The sequence below is a fragment of the Lissotriton helveticus genome, chromosome 11 (assembly GCF_964261635.1).
Source record: "Lissotriton helveticus chromosome 11, aLisHel1.1, whole genome shotgun sequence".
In the NCBI taxonomy this organism is placed as follows: domain Eukaryota; kingdom Metazoa; phylum Chordata; class Amphibia; order Caudata; family Salamandridae; genus Lissotriton; species Lissotriton helveticus.
Window position 1 is genome coordinate 1070309080 of NC_136072.1, and position 21282 is coordinate 1070330361.

At 42.9% G+C, this 21282-nt stretch overlaps 1 protein-coding gene across 3 annotated transcripts in view; it reads right to left on the reverse strand.

Annotated features, from left to right (window-relative positions):
* The window catches only part of CCDC92 (coiled-coil domain containing 92), a 258966-nt gene that overhangs the window by 137954 nt on the left and 99730 nt on the right, over window positions 1-21282 (reverse strand). For 2 of the 3 annotated variants that reach the window (XM_078667625.1, XM_078667626.1), the window contains exon 2: window positions 16180-16326. In XM_078667625.1, coding sequence (XP_078523751.1) covers window positions 16180-16309 — 130 coding nt within the window. In that variant the 5' untranslated portion in view covers window positions 16310-16326. The remainder of the gene's footprint in view (window positions 1-16179; window positions 16327-21282) is intronic. The other variant, XM_078667627.1, reaches the window with a different exon arrangement.

The following is a 21282-nucleotide window of genomic DNA, read 5'->3' on the forward strand; positions in this document are numbered from 1 at the left end:
GACCACCTTTGGATGAAGACGCCAGTCTTGATCGGCTGAGTAATGCAGACTGAGACTGTCCGCACATACATTCAGCACACCTGTCAGATGATTTGCAATCACACAAATCTGATGGGCCTGAGCCCAGGACCAGAGTTGCAGAGCCTATCTGCAGAGACGAAACAACACTACACCACCCTGTTTGTTGATGTACCACATCATGTTGTCCGTCAGGACCTGAACCGACTAACCGCGGAGAAAGGGAAGGAAGGCCTTGAGAGCCAAACGTATTGCCCGCAATTCCAAAAGGTTGATGTGAAGCAACCTCTCCTCTGGAGACCAAAGACCTTTGATCTCCAGATCCCCCAGATGAGCACCCCACCCTAAAGTGGAGACATCTGTGATCACCATGGCACCGGTGGAGGAGGCTGAAAGGGCTTTCATTGAGACAGGTTGCCCAGCTCACTCCACCAAGACAGCTCTGCTGCAGTGTCTCTGGAGATTCTGATCTTCTCCCCGAGATCTCCATTGTGCTGATACCACTGGCTGCGGAGGCACCACTGAAGTGCCCTCATGTGCCAGCGTGCATGGTTGACCAACAGTATGCAGGAAGCGAACAGACCGAGGAGACGTAGGGCCTTCAGGACTGGAACAACCGCTCCATCGTGAAATAAAGGAATCATCTCCTGTATGTTGAGAATCCTCTGCGGAGGCGGGAAAGCTCAACACACAGTAGTGTCCAGTACTGCTCCTATGAACAGGCTGCGCTGAGAAGGCACCAGGTGAGATTTAGATATATTTACTGAGAAACCCAAGTTGAACAACAATTGTGTTGTTGCATGCAAGTGGCGCAACACCATCTCTGGAGACTTGGCTTTTAGCAGCCATTCGTCCAGATAAGAGAAAACAGGAACCCCTGACTTTCTGAGATGTGCTGCCACCACCGCCATCACCATTATGCAGACCCATGGTGCGGAAGTGAGACCGAATGGAAGGACTGCAAACTGGTAGTGCTGCGACCCTACCATAAACCGGATATACTTCTGATGCGACTTCAGGATGGGAAGATGAAAATATGCATCCTGCAAATCGATCAACACCATCCAGTCTTCCTGTTGCACTGCCAGAAGAAACTGAGCCAAGGTCAACATTTTGAACATTTCCTTCCGGAGGTAAAAATTCAAAACCCTGAGGTCCAGGATCGACCTCAATCAGCCGTCTTTTTTGAGAATCAGGAAATAACAAGAGCAACATCCCTGACCCCTTTCCTGCTCTGGAACTACCTCTATCGCCCCTTTCTGCAACAAGACAAGAACCTCCTGTTGTAAGAGCAGTAAATGGTCCTCTGAACACTGCTCCTGGCGAGGAGGGTACGGAGGTAGAAACTATAGAAAAGGGAGGGCGTACGCATTTTCCACAAGATTTAAAACCAAATGAGGTAACCAATGTCCAATTGTGTAAAAAATGGGATACCCGACCCCCTACAGGACCAGCATGCTCCAAGATGCGGGATATAGTGCCGCTTTTCCGTGGTACCAGTGGGGGGGGGGGCGACAGGAGAAGAGGAGGACTGCTGCTGAGAAGCTCCTCGAAGACGGCCTCTATTTTTTCCCTTGTACAACCTGTACAGAGGATTCTGCTGTTGTTGCTAAGGCTGCTGACGGCCTCGAAAGGAAGCCGCCTTACCAAAACCTTGATACCTCTTGTAGCCATAGCCCCTAGGCTGAGACTGCAGGTCCAAAGATCTTGCAGTAGCCCTACTGTCTTTAAAACGCTGCAAAGCAGAGTCTGCTTAGGTAACAAACCATCTTGAGCCATCAAAAGGCAGATCCAGTAGAATGGCCTGATCAACTGATGAAAAACCTCAAGATCTGAGCCAGGCATGTGTTTTCGTAGCAACTGAAGAACCCATTACCTGGGCAACCGAGTATGCAGTTAATATCTCATTAGTGTTCTTTGAAGCAATGAAGAAGGGAAGTCGGTATATGTTGCACTTGTATTTATTGCGCCAGCCGACACGTGTTTCATTGGAGTGGAGTACACTCCAAATCTTCAGGGCTGGAGAAAAACAGAGAGAAAAAACAAACTTAACTGGCTATTCTAGCCAGAATGTCAGTTACAACTCTAATCCATATGGATATAGAGTGAAAGCCACATACAAGTGCTCTTGGTTAAAATCAATGCGATATGAATCGTACATACATCAACTATTTTTAATTAAATAGGAAAGGTTTAAGAGAAAGGTTGTGATCAAGCGAGAATGAAATTCTGGCTAGAATAGCCAGTTAAGTTTGTTTTTTTCTCTCTGTTTTTCTCCAGCCCTGAAGATTTGGAGTGTACTCCACTCCAATGAAACACGTGTCGGCTGGCGCAATAAATACAAGTGCAACATATACCGACTGCCCTTCTTCATTGCTTCAAAGAGCACTAATAAGATATTAATTGTGATTATATATTTGGTGTGTGCACAGGTTTTGTTTTTCAAGTTGTAGATGTATGCCGGTAATACATTGTCAAGGGGTTGCTAGGGTCACCCCTTTCCGAGTAGCACCACATTAACCGAACAAGTCCAACTAACCCAGCCAATCATCCAGTGGAGCGCAACTATTCCCTTTAATTAAGTGACCTTGTCATGGTAAAAGTGTCCAGACCCGACTGAATGACCCGACGGGCTGCTGCTTGTGAATCTGAAAGAGCCTCAAGAAAATGAACTCAATCTTCCTCAAGAAGTTTAGGGGCCAATTGCTTAACAGAGTCCATAAGGGCATGAACGTACCTTCCAAGCAAGCAAGTGCCTTTGTAGACTTCAGCGTCATACTTGCTGAGGAAAACACCTTTTTGGCCGACTGTTTTTAAAAAAAAATCTCTATCCCCCGGGGTGATAGGAAAGGACTCAGGCGACTTCTTGGAGCAAGACGCTTGGACCACTAAGCTTTCTGGAGATAGGTGGGCAGAAAGAAAAGCTGGATCACCTGGAGCAGGTCTATATCTCCTTGCCACTGATCTGGAAACTGCAGGAGTAGACAAGGGCTTCAGCCACAGCTCTATAATTGGCTCCGTCAATGCCTCATTGAAAGGCAGTAGAGGTTCACTAGAAGAAGCACAATAAAGCACTTCAGTCAGAATATTTGAATTTACTTCAGCTGAAGGCAACTGGAGGTCCAACAACTCAGCCGCTTTTCTGATCACCACATGATAAGGGGCGACTACCTGGGAGGAAATAGCCTTTAGTGAAGAGAGCTCCCAATCCGGGGAAGTGGCTAAGCCACTAGCCTCATGGAGACCTTCGAATTAATCTATGGAGTCAAGAATCTCCACTTCCTCTTGCTCCTGCCAGTGCTCATCCACCTCTAGCAGCTTTTGTGCTTCCCTCCTGGATCGCTGCTTCGGGATCGTCGGCGGCGGCGCTGGTGACAATGGCGCCAAAGGAGGACCTTCCAAAATAGGCAGCGGTGCCAATCGAATCCGAGATGGTGCTGATTCGACACACGACGGTGATTGAGGTTTTGGAGTCGAAAATCTCTGCGCCGGAAACTTCTAAGATGGAGTCGTCAGCATAAAAGGCACGAAGGGTGCCGGGACATACTGCTGGGGGTTGCCCAAGTTAAAGGCAAGCGGACCCACAGGGCCCGAAGGCGCACGGGTAAGGTAGGATGCCTTGGCAAACATGCCAAACATTGCATTCAGGAAATGCGTGGGATCCGCTCCTGGTGCTGGGAAAAAAGGGTAAGGAACCGAACCCCTTGGTCTGGGTCCATCAGAGGCCGTACTGGAGGCAGGGGCTGCGGAGTCGGTGACATCGGCGCCCGCCCAGGCAAAGCTGCAGAAACAGGAGAAGACTCTCTGGGAGCCGAAGAATCCCTGGGCTACGGAGAACCTCTGGGCATCAAAGAGCCTCTGGGCACCGGCAAACCCCTCGAAGCAGGTGAGTGGATCGGAATCGCCTGCGGAGAAGGAGAAGGCGACGGAGAGACAAAGTCCTTTTCTCGGCGCCGCTGAACAGGTGAGGCTAATCTCGTAGTGAACCGTGTCTTCTCTTCGACTTGTTATGCTTCTTTGACTTTGAAGTATGTAAGGTCGACGACTTTGAGTGCTTATGACCCCTTTTCTCTTTTTTCGCCCATGCCATGAAGAGTTTAGCTTCATGCTCCTTTCAGCGCCTTTGGGTTCATCTTTCGACAGCACGAACACCCTTCAACGTCGTGGTCCGAAGAAAGACACCAAAGACAGCCATCGGGAGGTTCTGTAATAGACATATGGCCCCCCACTCCCTGCAGGGCTTGAAACCCGACTTCTTCAAAGTAGATATTCCTACAGAATCACGAAGAAGATGGAAGAAACAAAGTAATCACAGAGAAATGGGGAGTCCAAGAAAAAAAACATTACGCGTCGACGGCATAGAAAAAAGGGAACTGACGTCAGCACGCCGACGAGGTCTTCTTATGGCTCTGGTGACGCCATACGGAATCACGAGCGGAGCTGAACTATTATGTCGTCCTCGTCGACGTGGGAGAGCTAAGAAAAGAATTTCCGTGGAATGCTGGCAGAGGGGTAATACAAAGGTGAGGAAGCCACAGGCAGATGTATCCATCAAAATTATATTTGTAATATGTATGTTGAGACATTTCGATAAGCAGTTAACATGAGCCATAAGGATCTAAATGAGCACGTTGTTCAATTTAATCCAGATAAATTATAGTATTTATAATTCATCTAACGTGGTAATTTAAAGGATAATGTAAGGGTTAATTCACTCTAAATCACACGAGCATCTCACTATAAAATGCATGAGACTTTGGGTGTTCAAGGAAACTATCTTTGCTTATCAAGTGTTTCAGTGTAGTAGAACACGGCACCAGTTATTTGGAATGAGTGTGAAGTAAGGTTGGAAAGTGATGAGAGTTGGAAGCATGGTGTGAGGATTGTACAAGGTATTTTGAGGTGGCATACATAATCAACATCATGAATTGTTTTTATTATCTGAGTGTTTATGAGCTGGCTAATGACTATGTTTACCCACAGAAGGACTAGATGACGTTTTTCTTGTTGATAAGGACTGAAGACTTCATTACATTGTGAGTAACAGAGCATGATGGCATGCTTTTAGGGTAACACCTTCGGGTAGTGTTTTGGGTGAGTCTCCATGTACAAGTTGCATCTCAATGGTTTGAGGTGATTGTTGAACAGCACTGACAATTGATGGTTGTAATCTAGCTAAACACACAGCATGGATGTGTTTGTATAAATGGATTGATCATTCACCAGAGTGTTCACTATGGTGATACTTATAGAGGGGGTATGGATAGGAGAAGTGCTGCCGTTTTAAGCTAATGATGGTTATTGTCCATACTTGGATATCAGGTTTTGTTTGGTGTGACAGAAACATTTGTTTGATTTTATTTTTCAACTACAGGCCCCTGAGGAAGGGACTTTTGTACCGAAATGCATAGGGCAACACAAGAATGTAATGGAATCTACAGATGAAGAATACTTTGGAAATTAAATTACGTTATGATTATCTTTTTGTTGAAATGTATATTGTTTTGGTATATGCATGAAAAGTTGAAGAATGGCATAACAGATGAAAATGAAAATTGTTTCTTCGAAACATTTAATTAGTGTTATTCAATAAATTTTATTTGTATACAAGATCAACATTGATAGTTAAATACATTTTGCAGTGCGCACTGGGATTCGGCTACACACTTACTTGAAACACATTGCAATAACACTAATGGATACATGCAGCTTCCCTGGCCTGGTGCAACAGGCATTAATCGTGTTACAGTTGTTTTGAGTTTTGATTCAGGCAAAACAAGGTGTGCACCACTTTTCAATTTTTGTACTCCTCTTGTGCCATAAGTTTCCAAGGCCATTATCTAGCAACAGTAAACTCCACAGCTTTGTTACCTGGGATAAATCCACCACAAATGATAAAAAGAATCTGCTTCCTGAAAAGTAATAATTTTCTCTAAACAGTCCTGAAACATCCAACATGTGTAGCGTTTCAACTGAGAAAACGTGAGGCCTTTGTTGAAAAAGGGCAAGTTAGTTCCACAAAATCTTAGGAATAAAAGACAACACTGTTCTCAGCACGAGATTGTCTTTATAGAAATGTATATAATTATGGATCCTTTGATGCTATAGATTTTTTTCCACTTTCTAACAAATTTGTTTTAGGTTTTACCCTCAAGTGGTACATTTTACCTATTTTGGCTCCTATTCTTCAATGTCTTTCACAAAAACTCTGGTCATATTTTTAAATGACAACAATTGCACAGTTCTTCACAATTTGTAATTAAATTTAAATCTAAATGTGCATATAATTTGTCATCCGGATTATGTCCAAGTGCAGTCACTGTACATGCATATATATTGTGCATCCTATTCAAACTAGATTCAGACCGGGATGCAGCACAGAAACCATGTGACGGAAGAGCTTAACTGGACTTCCTCTTTGTGTAATCGCCCTTCCCCTACGGCGGAAGTAAACAGCCTGGGTGTCACACTTTACAGTAGGCTTACTATGGGTGCCCAGGGCAGAACGTTTTACTCCAGCTGTTTTGGGCTACTGTGAGCCCTCAGATAGAAACTTAGATGCCTACCTGTTGCAGTTCAGAGAGGGGTGGTTTACAGCCTGATTCTATGCCGCTTTGGCTACAGCGACTCTCTTCCTTTAGGGAGTCAACTTTCAGTCATTAAAAGAATGAAAGTAATTCAAAATACCACAGCCGGATCCTCTTGGGTATCCCCAAGTCTCAGTCTGCCACTTCTGCACTCACCTCTTTGCACTGGCTACACATTAGCAAGAGGATTCAGTTAAAAGCGATGTGCATGAGTCACCGTACTAAACACAAGACGGGCCCTTGCTTTCTCCATCAACTGAAAAGTCCGTATCCACCAAGCAGAGCACTCAGATCAACCAGCATGCACGAGCTCTGCGGATCACTGACATAATATCGAATTCACAAATGTAGAATTACCAAAATAAAGAAGAAAAAAATATAGAATGCAAAAATATCGAATTCCTATCTACGAACAGGTAAGTACAAAAATATCGAATCAAAAATATAGTTTAAAACAATATAGTTAGTCAAAATATCGATTTTTTTAAATGTCTTAAAAATAATTTAAAATTAATGAAATATTTAAAATAATTAACTAAAATATACTTACAAAATACTTAAATAACCTTAAAATTAATAAATAATTAATTTAAGTCATTAAAAAACCATACAATTTTATTTTTCAAAACATATATATATATTAACATAATATTAATAAAAACATATACAACAATTTTACCGTAGGATAGCGGGAGGGTAAAATGTACTATTACCACTCCAGTGAGTACAACAGTAGGGAAAGCGTTGGATAGCGTAGGGGTAAAAATTACTATTCCCACTCCAGTGAGTGCAACAAAGGTATTTTAACGAAGGTATTTTAACGTTGTTTTGAGGAGCGCCGAAGAAGGCCTCCCTCTTACTCTGAACTTGCATACTGCCATTTTTTAATCAGAAAACCTCTCTAAAATCGCTTCTGTTTTTAAACTGTTCTGCACAAAATTGTAATTTGCACTTTGTACTGTACCTACCAGCTCCATGGTCCCCGGTCCACCGCCAAGCTTTTGGATTGTTGTGGAGGGACGCGGGACGAGATTTCGGGCCCCGGAAGTGATTTACTACTTCCGAGCCCATCCGCCTTTCAGTTACGCCCACTGGGCTAGTCCCAGCCTTATTGCCTACAAAACAGGAGCCTTGCAAGCTGCGCACTGGATGCGCTTGATGAAGGTATTTTAACGTCGTTTTGAGGAGCGCCGAAGAAGGCCTCCCTCTTACTCTGAACTTGCATACTGCCATTTTTTAATCAGAAAACCTCTCTAAAATCGCTTCTGTTTTTAAACTGTTCTGCACAAAATTGTAAATTGCACTTTGCACTGCACCTACCAGCTCCACGGTCCCCGGTCCACCGCCAAGCTTTTGGATTGTTGTGGAGGGACGCAGGACGAGATTTCAGGCCCCGGAAGTGATTTACTACTTCCGGGCCCATCTGCCTTTCAGTCACGCCAATCACACATCCCCACTGACCCGCCCACTCACTACATAGACAGATGGTCTACAAGTCGCGCAGCGGACGCGCGGAACGGACGCGCCACTGGCATGCCAAAGGCGCGCCTAAGGCAAGCCCGTCTGCACCCTTCCGTGCCAGAACGGGCCTAGGGCCTAGCACTCCCCCTACCACTACCCCCGTCCCTCTTTTTATTCAAGGGATTACCTCCTCCAACTCAGACCGACACCCCAAGCGCCCTGCACACACTCCATTCTTATGACGGATCCCCCTAGTTACTGTCGCAACTGCCATTACTACCTCCGGGGACACGACCTCCGCCCCGCCACGCTGTCCCCATTTAGTATGGCTCTGCTAAACTGCCGATCCCTGCCCAAACACGCCCTTGAAATCCACATGCTCCTTCTACATTACAACTTTGAGGTGTTATTCCTCAAGGAAACCTGGATCTCACCAGATTCCGACCCCGACATTGTCCAAGCCCTTCCACCAGGCTACCTGATCCAGCGCCTGGACAGACCCTCGGGAAAGGGGGTAGGACTAGCAATAATATAAAAAGACCATCTGACATGTCACCTCACTGACAGCCCTGTCTCAGATTGCGAAAACTCCTCCTTCCTTATCCAAGTCTCCCCTTCTATATCACTGTCAGGGATCCTTATCTATCGCCCTCCAGGCTCCCCAGGGCAATTTTGTAGTTCCCTCCTGGAATCCTCCCTCGCCCAGGCCTGCACCTCCCCTAATTTCACGATCCTAGGAGACCTAAACCTCCACTTTGATAACCCCGACGACAAGGTGGCCTCCGAATTGGCACTAGATCTCGCTGCTTGCCAACTCAACCTCTTAATCTCTCAACCAACTCACGTTAAAGGCCACCTCTTGGATCCCTTATTCTCGAATCTTGACAACCTCAAAGTGCATAATCCTGTTCCTCTACCTTGGTCACACCACTCTCTAATTCCCTTCAGCTTGGACACTACGGTCTCCCATTTCACCAAATCCGCATCTCGCACTCTTGAACGCCACTGGTCGAAATTAGTCGTTGAGGACTGGAAACAACTCCTGGAACTTTCCCTTCCACCTCATGACCCCCTTATCCAGGTCGCAGACACTAAGTTCTCCGCTTGGATTGAGGACTCACTTGACATTATTCTGCCCAAAAAACCTGCCCACATCTCCAGTGGAAAGCCCAAATCCCCCTGGTTCAATCAAGAACTCCGCCTTCTAAAAAAATGCTGTAAAAAAACTGAAAGAGCTTGCGGAAAGACTTCTCCCCACAAAAAAAGAAAGAATACAGCAACTCAATCCTTATCTACAAAAAGGCCCTTAAAAGCACCCAAGCTGCCTTCTTTGAGGAAAAAAATCAGAGCCCCCCCAACTCTTCCAGGGAAACGCTCCTCAAAATCCCAGAACCTCCTCCCCCTGAGGACCCCTCTGATGATCACTGCAATAAGCTTGCAGCATTCTTTGACGACAAAATTCAAAATATCCTCAAAATTCTCCCCCAGTCTAAAACAGCAGACCTCCCTTACCCTCCCCTCAATACCCAGTTACAGAATGAATGCGGCCTAAACTCATTCTCCCCTATTACGGAGGAGACCCTCCTTCCCATCCTCCTCTCCATAAAAAGCGGCTCCCCACTTGACCCAGCCTCACTCAACATTTTAAAGCTAGTTGCCCCTACCATCCTTCCCCATATGACCACACTGGAAAAGGGCTATCGTTAAAGCCCTTCTTAAAAAACCCCACCTGGATCCCGCTGAGCTAACTTCCGGCCCATTTCACTTCTGCCCGGAATCAGCAAGATTGCTGAAAAATTTGTTAACCAGCAGCTCTCAGCATTCTTGGAGTCCAGCGGCCTCCTACACGCTTCCCAAACGGGCTTCCGCCCTGGCCAGGGCACGGAAACTGCAATGATCGCAGTTGTGGAGGAGGCGATAAGGATCCTGGATTCAGGGGGATCAGTGGCAGTGATCCTCCTGGATCTAAGTGCGGCCTTTGACACGGTGAATCACCTCACCCTGATTCGCCAACTCAGAGGACTGGGAATTTCTGGATCCGCACTCTCCTGAGTCAAATCCTTCCTCCACAACAGATCCTACCAAGTTCTCGAGGGAACCTCAAGGTCCCACGTAACTCCAGTACATTGTGGGGTCCCTCAGGGCTCCTCCCCGAGCCCCACTCTTTTTAACATTTACCTATCCCCCTTGGCGGACCTAGTCACCCCCCATGGAGTCAGACTCGTGACCTATGCTGACGACACCCAACTTGTCGTCTCCCTCAGCCAGCCACACCGCCCCCCTGACAACCTTTTCTCCTGCCTTCAAGACATTTCCCACTGGATGGACCGCTCACACCTCAAACTTAACAGCGAAAAAAACGAGATCCTGGTACTGGGCAACCAATCCTTCTTCACACCCAAGTCTCTGTGGCCCCCCTGCATGGGATCTGCCCCGGCCCCTAAAGAACACATTAGGAGCCTGGGTATGTGGCTCGACCAGGACCTTACGTTCAACACACAAGCCAGGAAAACTGCAGGGGCCTGCTACGGCATCCTTCGCACCATCCGCAAGATGCTCCCCCTCCTCCCCCACGACTCCAGAAAGATCCTAATTCAAAGTCTCATACTTTCTAGACTTGACTACGGAAACGCCCTGTATCTCGGAGCCCCTAAGAAAGTCATAGCAAAGCTGCAAGTGGTACAGAACTCCGCAGCCAGGCTTCTAACAGGCACTAACAGCAGAAGCTCCGCAAAACCTGCCTTAAGATCGCTCCACTGCCTGCCCATCCAAGAAAGAGTTCATTTCAACACCCTCTGCACCACCCAAAAAATCCTTCATGACAAAGGACCCCACATCCTAAAAGATCTCGTCAGACCCCACGTAGCCCCCAGGAACCTCAGATCCGCTTACATCTTGCCCACTTCCCCAGGATTAGGAAAGCCCGCACAGGAGGCCTCCTCTTTTCTTACAATGCCCCCAAACTTTGGAACTCTCTCCCTCTTACCTTGCGTGCCGAATCCAACCACCTGACCTTCCGCAGGCTTTTGAAAACATGGCTTTTTCCTTAATTCCTCTCCCTCCTCCGTCAGCTCATTCGTAGCCCTGGGACGCTCACGGGCAGCCATGCGCTCTAAAAATCCTTTCTTTCTTTCTTTCTTTCAACAGTAGGGAAAGCGTTGGATAGCGTAGGGGTAAAAAGTACTATTCCCACTCCAGAGAGTGCAACAGTAGGGAAAGCGTTGGATAGCGTAGGAGTAAAAAATACTATTCCCACTCCAGTGAGTGCAACAGTAGGGAAAGCGTTGGATAGCGTAGGGGTAAAAATGACTATTCCCACTCCAGTGAGTGCAACAGTACTGAAAGCGTTGGATAGCGTAGGGGTAAAAATTACTATTCCCACTCCAGAGAGTGCAACAGTAGGGAAAGCGTTGGATAGCGTAGGGGTAAAAATTACTTTTCCCACTCCAGTGAGTGCAACAGTAGGGAAAGCGTTGGATAGGGTAGGGGTAAAAATTACTATTCCCACTCTAGAGAGTGCAACAGTAGGGAAAGCGTTGGATAGCGTAGGGGTAAAAATTACTATTCCCACTCCAGAGAGTGCAACAGTAGGGAAAGCGTTGGATAGCGTAGGGGTAAAAATTACTATTCCCACTCCAGTGAGTGCAACAGTAGGGAAAGTAAATACTTTATATATTAATAAAAATAAATTAAATATTAATACCAATAGAAAATTATTTAAAAGTAATTACCGATGTATTATAATATAATAATTAATCAATTAAAAATACAAATAAAAAATAATTATTAAAATTCATTACCTATTAATACAAATTAATTACCAATTAACAATTAATTAATTAGCAACCCTCTGCACAATTAATTAATTAGCAACCCTCTGCACCACCCAAAAAATCCTTCATGACAAAGGACCCCACATCCTAAAAGATCTCGTCAGACCCCACGTAGCCCCCAGGAACCTCAGATCCGCTTACATCTTGCCCACTTCCCCAGGATTAGGAAAGCCCGCACAGGAGGCCTCCTCTTTTCTTACAATGCCCCCAAACTTTGGAACTCTCTCCCTCTTACCTTGCGTGCCGAATCCAACCACCTGACCTTCCGCAGGCTTTTGAAAACATGGCTTTTTCCTTAATTCCTCTCCCTCCTCCGTCAGCTCATTCGTAGCCCTGGGACGCTCACGGGCAGCCATGCGCTCTAAAAATCCTTTCTTTCTTTCTTTCTTTCAACAGTAGGGAAAGCGTTGGATAGCGTAGGGGTAAAAAGTACTATTCCCACTCCAGAGAGTGCAACAGTAGGGAAAGCGTTGGATAGCGTAGGAGTAAAAAATACTATTCCCACTCCAGTGAGTGCAACAGTAGGGAAAGCGTTGGATAGCGTAGGGGTAAAAATGACTATTCCCACTCCAGTGAGTGCAACAGTACTGAAAGCGTTGGATAGCGTAGGGGTAAAAATTACTATTCCCACTCCAGAGAGTGCAACAGTAGGGAAAGCGTTGGATAGCGTAGGGGTAAAAATTACTTTTCCCACTCCAGTGAGTGCAACAGTAGGGAAAGCGTTGGATAGGGTAGGGGTAAAAATTACTATTCCCACTCTAGAGAGTGCAACAGTAGGGAAAGCGTTGGATAGCGTAGGGGTAAAAATTACTATTCCCACTCCAGAGAGTGCAACAGTAGGGAAAGCGTTGGATAGCGTAGGGGTAAAAATTACTATTCCCACTCCAGTGAGTGCAACAGTAGGGAAAGTAAATACTTTATATATTAATAAAAATAAATTAAATATTAATACCAATAGAAAATTATTTAAAAGTAATTACCGATGTATTATAATATAATAATTAATCAATTAAAAATACAAATAAAAAATAATTATTAAAATTCATTACCTATTAATACAAATTAATTACCAATTAACAATTAATTAATTAGCAATTGAAAATTAATTCACAATTAATTCAAAATAATAACCAATAAATAAATTAAACTATTTAATTAATTACAATTAAATTACTTCCCACCCTATTCCCCTATAAACCCACAACCCGCTACGGGAAATAAATTAATAAAATTAACATAATTATCAATTAATCAATTAAGTAAAATTAATTGCCAATTAAAATTTAATTAATTACCAATTAAAATTAACTAACAATTAATTCAAAATAAATACCAATAAATACATTTAAATATTTAATTCATTATAATTAAATTACTTCCCACCCTATTCCCCTATAAACCCACAACCCGCTACAGAATTAAATTACGCAAAAATTAAATAACATAAAATTCATTACTTAAAATAAATTATAAAATAAATATACACTTTTCACACATATACTAACATACAAAACACTTAAAAAAATTCTATATTATTAAAAATTCGATATATTTAATACCTATATTATATACTTCGATATTTTGACTTTCTATATTTATGAAAATCGATATTAAATTACTTACCTGAAATTAGAAATTTTTGTTGACTATATTCTGTCCATTCGATATTTTGTCCATTCTATATTTTGACTTCAATATTAGTGCTATTCATTATTTTTGATTCGATATTTTGTCTGTATACCAGCTCTGCATCTCTAGGGTTTAAAAAGGCTAGATATGTTGTAAGTTCCGTAGCCTTCCTTGCCCCTAAGCTCTGGAATGCTTTGCTTCTCACTTTCAGATCAAATAACAACCTTCTCAGCTTTAGAAAACAACTGAAAACTTACTGATTAGGAGTTCATATCCGAGCATAACATACCCAACGCTGGGAAGCCAGTAGGGTAGCCATGCGCTTAAGAAATCTCCCTCAGTTGAATCGAATATATTATATACCTGGATTCTAAGTAACTTTTTTTTTCTAATTTCTTCCTGCTCATATTATGTGGTCTGGTCTATTACATAAGTGAGCAACCACAGGCTTTCTGAATGTTCTATTTGAAAATGTTTTGCTATTGAACCAGTTTTATCCCTCATGCTCTATAATCTTTTTGATCTGCAGATAATGCTAACAATGTATTTTGTTTCACACTGACATTCCAGAAAATAGATTACATGCTACTTGTTCCATGCAATCTTCTATGCTGCTGGTCACTGGAAGTGTCTCTGATACATACTATAATGGTACACTTCTCTGTGTGAATGAATATTAATTATCATCGGAGTTCCTCCTCATTGAGTTTCGCAGTTCTGGGTCACTGCTGCGGCTGTTGCTGTCTTTCTTCGTTGCAGGTTAGGTGGCCTCTGGGGGTCTACTGGGCAGGAGTGTTTGACGCCCTGTATTAGCCAAGGAGTTTGGTAAGTGCCTCTGATAGCATAGCAATGCTATAGGGCAATGCCAACGCACACGTACCTCATGCGCAGCAGTAATCTCAATCAAATGAGCTGAAACCTATTTCTGTGATAACACAAAGGCTTAGTTAATCACAGTACTAATAAATAAGAAATAAAATCAATGTCAAAAGAGAAATCTCTAACCCCACTTCGGTAGCTGCACATCTCCAAATGAAATCCCAACTTCCTCATGTGCATCCAAGACTCCTAATAATTGACTCATTTGGCCATAACGATACAGAAGCATTTATGAGCCCAATTTGCACTCACAATCTATCTTATGATTCAATGAGTCCTATGATGCACAACTTGAATGGAATTTAACCCTATTGTGAATAATTTAATTAGCCAGACGTGTTTTCAAGTATTAGATGTGCAACTCTTTTAGTGAAATTAATTCTGATTTCAGCACATCCCTGGGAATCGTCATTCTTCAAGATGTTTCTCACAACACGTCAATTAGCTGTCTGAATTTTGAGCCTGTAATACAACTGATCCTTTAATTCCAGCTACAGGGTGAAGCTATGATATCTCTTTTTTCCTCCTCTCAAACTACTACAATGGGAGGGATGGCCCCCGAGCCATCAAAGGCCCAGAGAAGGCCATCTCCCGGACAAATTACTTTAAGGAAAAGGGGCAATGCAGCTCCCCTCCCCCCTCCATGAGCCATTAATGGCCCCAGGGGACACCATCCCCGGGGCTGTCTCAGTAGCTATGTCCCGGGACAGAGCAGTTTCTGTTTTAAACTAAAAAAACATAGAAATTCAGAGCTATTACTTTGCGCTTCTGTCATGCACTACTTATGACCTCACATGTGACATCACCCATTACATGTTCTTTGACAGCATTTATGATATCACCAATGACAAGTCAAATGTCATCACTGATTACATCATCCAAACTTTTTTTGTACACATTGCTCTTTAAATGGGTATACCATTACAGCTATGAAAGTAAGTGCAAAATAGCTCAAAATATTATGAAGAGTCTTTACTGATATCATACAAACAGCCCCTATAGGTAAAGCAAGCTTGTGTTCTTTGCAACATTGAACCTATAACATACACTTCATGAGTAGTAGAGTTCATGTTGACTATGAGCCACAGATGAAAGGGTAACCTGTCCTGCACACAGTGATCAATCTGTATCCAACTGATAAGGGACAATCAAGTTCCTTCAGATGTTCAAGCCCTGTTACATAACTAATGCCCTACTATGGACACTCTTTACCTGTATCAAACACCTGACAGTCACTAAACCTACATGGAGAAATTAAGTAGATATGAGTAGAAAAGTGGGTACTGTTAACAGTGTTTACTCTATGGAGAGAGTTTACTCTGTACCTCACTATTTGCAGACAGTGAGACTCTCATGAGAAATATAACATGGAGAAATAAAAATTATCTACTAAGCACAGTATACAAGCTATGCAAAACTTGTTCAAGGAGCGGCTATTCACTTAAAATAACCAAGGTCTGAAGGTGCTAAAGATCATACTCCCGGCAGCCTTCAAACTGTAGCGAAAACTTTACAGCTAGATCATCTTCCGAAGCAGAACAAGCATATGTACATAGATAGGTTAGTACCTGGTGCACACCCGCTTTTATTTGAAGTATAAATTGTCACACAGAGGCAATTCTGTCCAATAACTCAAGGCTGCTTACAAGACTAAATATGTGGTAATTCTCACAAACATAAGTGCAGGAGAGAGAATTACAGATGATGCGGCGGTGTGTCGCATCTTCAGGCACTGCTGTACTATCAATATTTTATATATTTTTCCACAGTACCTGTACAGTGCTGTTGAAGTCGTCGGATCTCAGTGTGCAAGCCTTTCAGTGTGTTGGCGTGTTCCTGCTGGAGAAACAGCAAGTTTTTCTGTGCGCTGTGTAAACGATTTTCCAGGTTTGAGGCTGCCATGATCTCATCCACCTAATCTAGTATTGAAAGACAATAAAGAGATACACATCAATTCCACTGAAGGCAGAGGCAACAGTACAGCACTTTACTATGCAAAACATTTTGATGTTTTCAAAATATATGTTTAGCTTTAGAATAAATGCTAACAAACAAAAAAAAATCAATCGATTGCTTATGCAATGAGAAAATAAATTTCTTACAACAAAAGGCCATTTGGTTAGTTGTAATTTGCTAAACTAAGCTAAATATGGGTTGTCCTATCTGTACTTTGAGGCACGAACTAGACAAATTTGAGCTATTAACATGAGTCTGAAATTGTCTTATCAATAATTTTGAGGTCGTGGAGAAATTTCAAATATTAGCCTGATGTTTACATTTTATATACATAAAATTTTCAAATACCTACTGATCAAATTTTGTTTCCTGCTTTGAACATCAAAAATATCCTGTTGTACAGGGTATTCTACATAGTTCCAGAAGGGCCAGAAGCTTGTCACACATTGAGGACAGTCATGCAAGATAAATCCACACATAATGATGCTGCATAGAAATCATCTGCACTGTCAATAGATATCCTGAAGAATGGCCACTGACTGGGCCATCCAGGATCTACACTGGATATCTCTGCGTACCACTGATATACATCAATTAAAAGATCTCAGTGACTTATGCTGAGACAACATTCCTAAACCTAGAGAGATTTAGGAAGAAACAAAGAGCTAAAAATCATGGCTAATTGACATACGAGAGAACCTTGAATTATTCTTCAACCATCTAGCTAAGCAACATGTTTTTAAAAAGGGAGTTCAGAACATGGGCCTTTTAAAAATCGGGGCCCCTAATTCACAGAGAAATTAGTACATCCTTACATGTGTGTTGATATACTCATTTTCGGATTTTCCAAAAGAATTCCAGGTTATGCTGGAAACTTGTAGCACTTGCAAGTGTCTAGGTGTACTCCTGGAAAACAACTGTGACTTCCATTTTTGCATATACACAAAACATACAATCAGATATGTTTGCATGAAAAAAACATCTGCACAAGAACAGATATATTTCCCAACTATTTTTCTTTTTTTCTTTATGGGAAAAATACTTCCCAATCAAAAAGCCCAATGCCCTATAGCACACGGTTTTGGGGGGTCTTTTTTTACCTTGTCCTGAAGAGGTTGGAGAGGTGTTTATGAATGCCCACAATCTTGTGGTTATTCGCAATCTTCACAAGAAATGTCAGTCCTTTAAAGTCCACTCTACTTTGTAAATTTAGTCGCTTTAAAATCTTTGAGTGAGCAACTCCATTTTAAAATCAACTTTTTTTAATTAAAAAAACTTTTTGGCAGTCATGAACAAGGGTTTTTGCACATGTAATTCTTACAGAAACAAATACCTTTGAGAATCATGCCCAGGACATCCGTACAAAGAAACGGAGAGCCACAGTGTGTGCTTTCTTCCTAGCATTTGACCAATTCAGTTGATTAAATAGTTCTTCACCACTGATCCCTCACACTTTCCTCTCCATATAAAAAAGAAGAGCGAACAACAAGCAGTTTGTGGCTGGGTACTTTAGAGGTTTTTTTTTAAAAGTCCTACAGTCAATGAAAGAAATTATGTTAAGAGAAAGTTGCGACGTGAATCGAATTTAGAAGCTACATTTTAAGCAATGGAACATTTTTTTTATTAGAATTATTGTTTTTTATTTCGGTTGTTTTCTACACACATCACACAGTAGACTGACGAAGCTGCAGAGAGCTGTACGATAAGAAAGAGCATCTACAATAAGCAACAGAAATTAAAACGAATAATTCTTACTCAAATGTATCAAAACTATCTTAAAGCGCTACCGCACGTGTTGGTGCGCATTAGAAGGAACTTTGTAAAGATGAACTGGTCAGCTTTCATTTATTGATTGCTGTATTTAGATTTGAAGCTAATAATTAAGGGGGTTACATTTTCCCAGAGAGTAATAATTGTAAAACTGAAAAACTAATGAAGTAATATTGCCATAAAATGTGCAGCATTATGTCGCATAATTTGCCTTTTCTTGCCGCATAATTTAGTTAACCCTGCTTCATAATCCTGTCCTCCCCTGCCACATAAATCAAGTAGCCCTGGTTATAAAATCATATTTGCATAATATATACAGCTAATACATTCAGGAAGAACAATATGGTTAAACAATAGTGTGGAATTATATTTGTTTGCCCTTTATAAAATTAAACATACTGCATAACATTTGACAAGAATAATGCTGTGGCAGTCTGTCCGCTCTTAAAATGTGTTGTTAAATAACAGGAAGAACATAATTAGGCTTCATTTCACCTACAGCAAACCACAATTCATGTATCACCAGTGTACACAATGTGTTTCCTAGGGCAGCATAATGAAATGCCAGGTTTTGTTTCTCAGCCACTGTAACCATAGATCCCCGCCAATACCAGACCTTGAACATCCCCCACCCCACAGACCATCCCCGCACCGTTCCCCTCCAAACTCCCTCAAACCATTATCTTCCAAACCGATTGTTGCTGCCACCCTCTTTTTATCTCTTCAGTCGACCCATACATCTCCCCTTCCTCCCTACCTTCTCCACCTCTTGCCATAATCTCTCACAACACCAGATACTAACAACCAGCACCCTTCCTTAGCTGCATCCCAACCCTTCAGAGTTGGTCACTGACAGCCCACCCCAATCCTCCCACAATTACTGAACATAACTGTCCTCTGTTCAATACGCTCCTTTCATCGTTCGCACACCTCTTTTGAAGAATGGACGTCCTCGCATTGCCTCTACTCAATCTTAGTGACTCTGTTGTCTTATCACTGCTAACCTCATCACCGCTTGCAAACCCCCCTACATCCTTCCAGCATACTAAGAGACAGCCACCTACCCAGTCCCAATTTGACTCAATCATCCCTAGATAACTCAGGCCCACTCTATCTCCCTAAGGGTTATACAGTCTCAAATTGCGCTACCCCCTCGTCCTATCTTCTTGCAGGGGGCTGCCCGAGTTACACCATCGTCTCTGATCGCACTCAAACTCACTCACCCACCCCAGGGCACGCTCATCCTCTCTTAACTTGAAACAAATTCCAAATACCCCTGGAACAACCAGGTCAAAAAGACAACAGCTTCTCCTTTATCTGCATGCCACATAATTGTCGGTCTGCAGTCCAGCACAGTCTAGAGATATCAGACTCGATCCAGACTCATAATCTTGACATCATAATCCTCACGGAAACATGCCTCAATGTCTCATCTAATCACACTACAGAACTCCTTCCTCCCAACCACATTTTGGATCGTGATCCGGAAGATAGACATGGTGGAGATCTCACACTCATTCACCGAAACTCCCCGAGATGCCAAACCCTTCCAATGACTCAATTTCAGTCTTTTGAATGCATGTCGGTTGAACTGTCCACTTCCACTACCTCCAACCGCAGATTGAATCTGATTTACCATCCACCAGGTCTAAACAACACCTTAATTGAGGAATACATGGATTACTTCACTTCACAACTCCTCAGCTCAAACAACAATATCTTACTTGGTGATTTCAACATCCACTAAGGAGGCGTGGACAACAGCTTTGTGGACACATTCACCTCCTTTCTCAATGCCAATGATCTTCATCAACACTGCCATAAACCCACACATCTCAAAGGTGTCATTCTGGATCAGATAAAATGCAATTCTTCCAACCTAAAGACATATGACCCTATCCCAGAGGACAGATTACAATCTACCTAATCAGCTTGAATACCAAAGCATATGGGCAACCCAAGAAAGAGAAAATATAATTCAGGGACACATCAAACTTGACACAGAAGCCATGGCTGTCATAGCCCTCCCTGCCCTAATTTTGATTACACCTCATATAGATATTAACGAGGCCACTGACAAGTACAGCTCTTGCATGGAATCCCTAATCGACTAATGTGGACCCCGGAAATGCAAGTTACCTTGATCTAAACCCTCCAGGCTCGGGTTCTCTAAAGAGCTTTATGAAGAAAGCTAATAAGAAAATGCGAGAAAGAATGGAGAAAAAAGCCATCTTACCTGCAAATTGAGAAAACATTACAAAGACCGAATCCTCAGAGCCAAATATTCCCAACCCTCGTGAAATAGGCAAAGAACTGGCTGTAGCACCTGATCGAGATCACTGCACAGACTACTAAGCCCACCACTGCTTCGGCTCCTAAGTCATCAGTGCCCTGTTGCAACAACTTCATGGATTTCTTTCATAAAACAGTTAGAGACATCCATATCTCACTGCCCGGCAATGACTCCCTTGAAATGGTTGAAAATCTACCATGCAAGGCACTACAAGTATGGTCATCCTTCTCTCCAATTTCTGAACAAGACCTACAAAGAACAATCACCAAAGTAAAACCCTCAAACTACCATCAGGATGCTAACCCAGGTTCTATCAGCAAATCTCTTGCCACCCACCTTCTCCCCATATGGATCACCTTAGTGAACACCTCTCTTAAACAGGGCATCTTCCCAGAATGACAAAAAATTGGTCAAATATCAGATCTTTGAAAAAAACAACCTCTTGATTCAGAGAACCTGAACAACTACTGCCTAGTCTCCTCACTGCTATTTTTAGGCAGTCATTGAATGTTGCGTAGTGCTCCAACTAGCCTCACACATACGAACAAACAACCTCCTAGACTCTCTCCAATCAGGTTTACACCAGGGTCACAGTACAGAAACTGCAGTCCACGAAATAGTCAATGACTCCCTCAGAATCCTTGACTTTGGCAACTCCTGGTCGTCCTGAATTTATCTGCTAAATTCGACACTGTCAACAATCTGGGCCCCCTTCGAACTCTTGAACATCGCATGGGATGTGGAGGCACTGTCCTCAACTGGTTCTCCTTATACTTATCCAACCACTCCCATATTGTAAATATGGGAAACTCACTCTCGAGACCAGCCAGCATTCACCAAGGAGACCCCCAAGGTT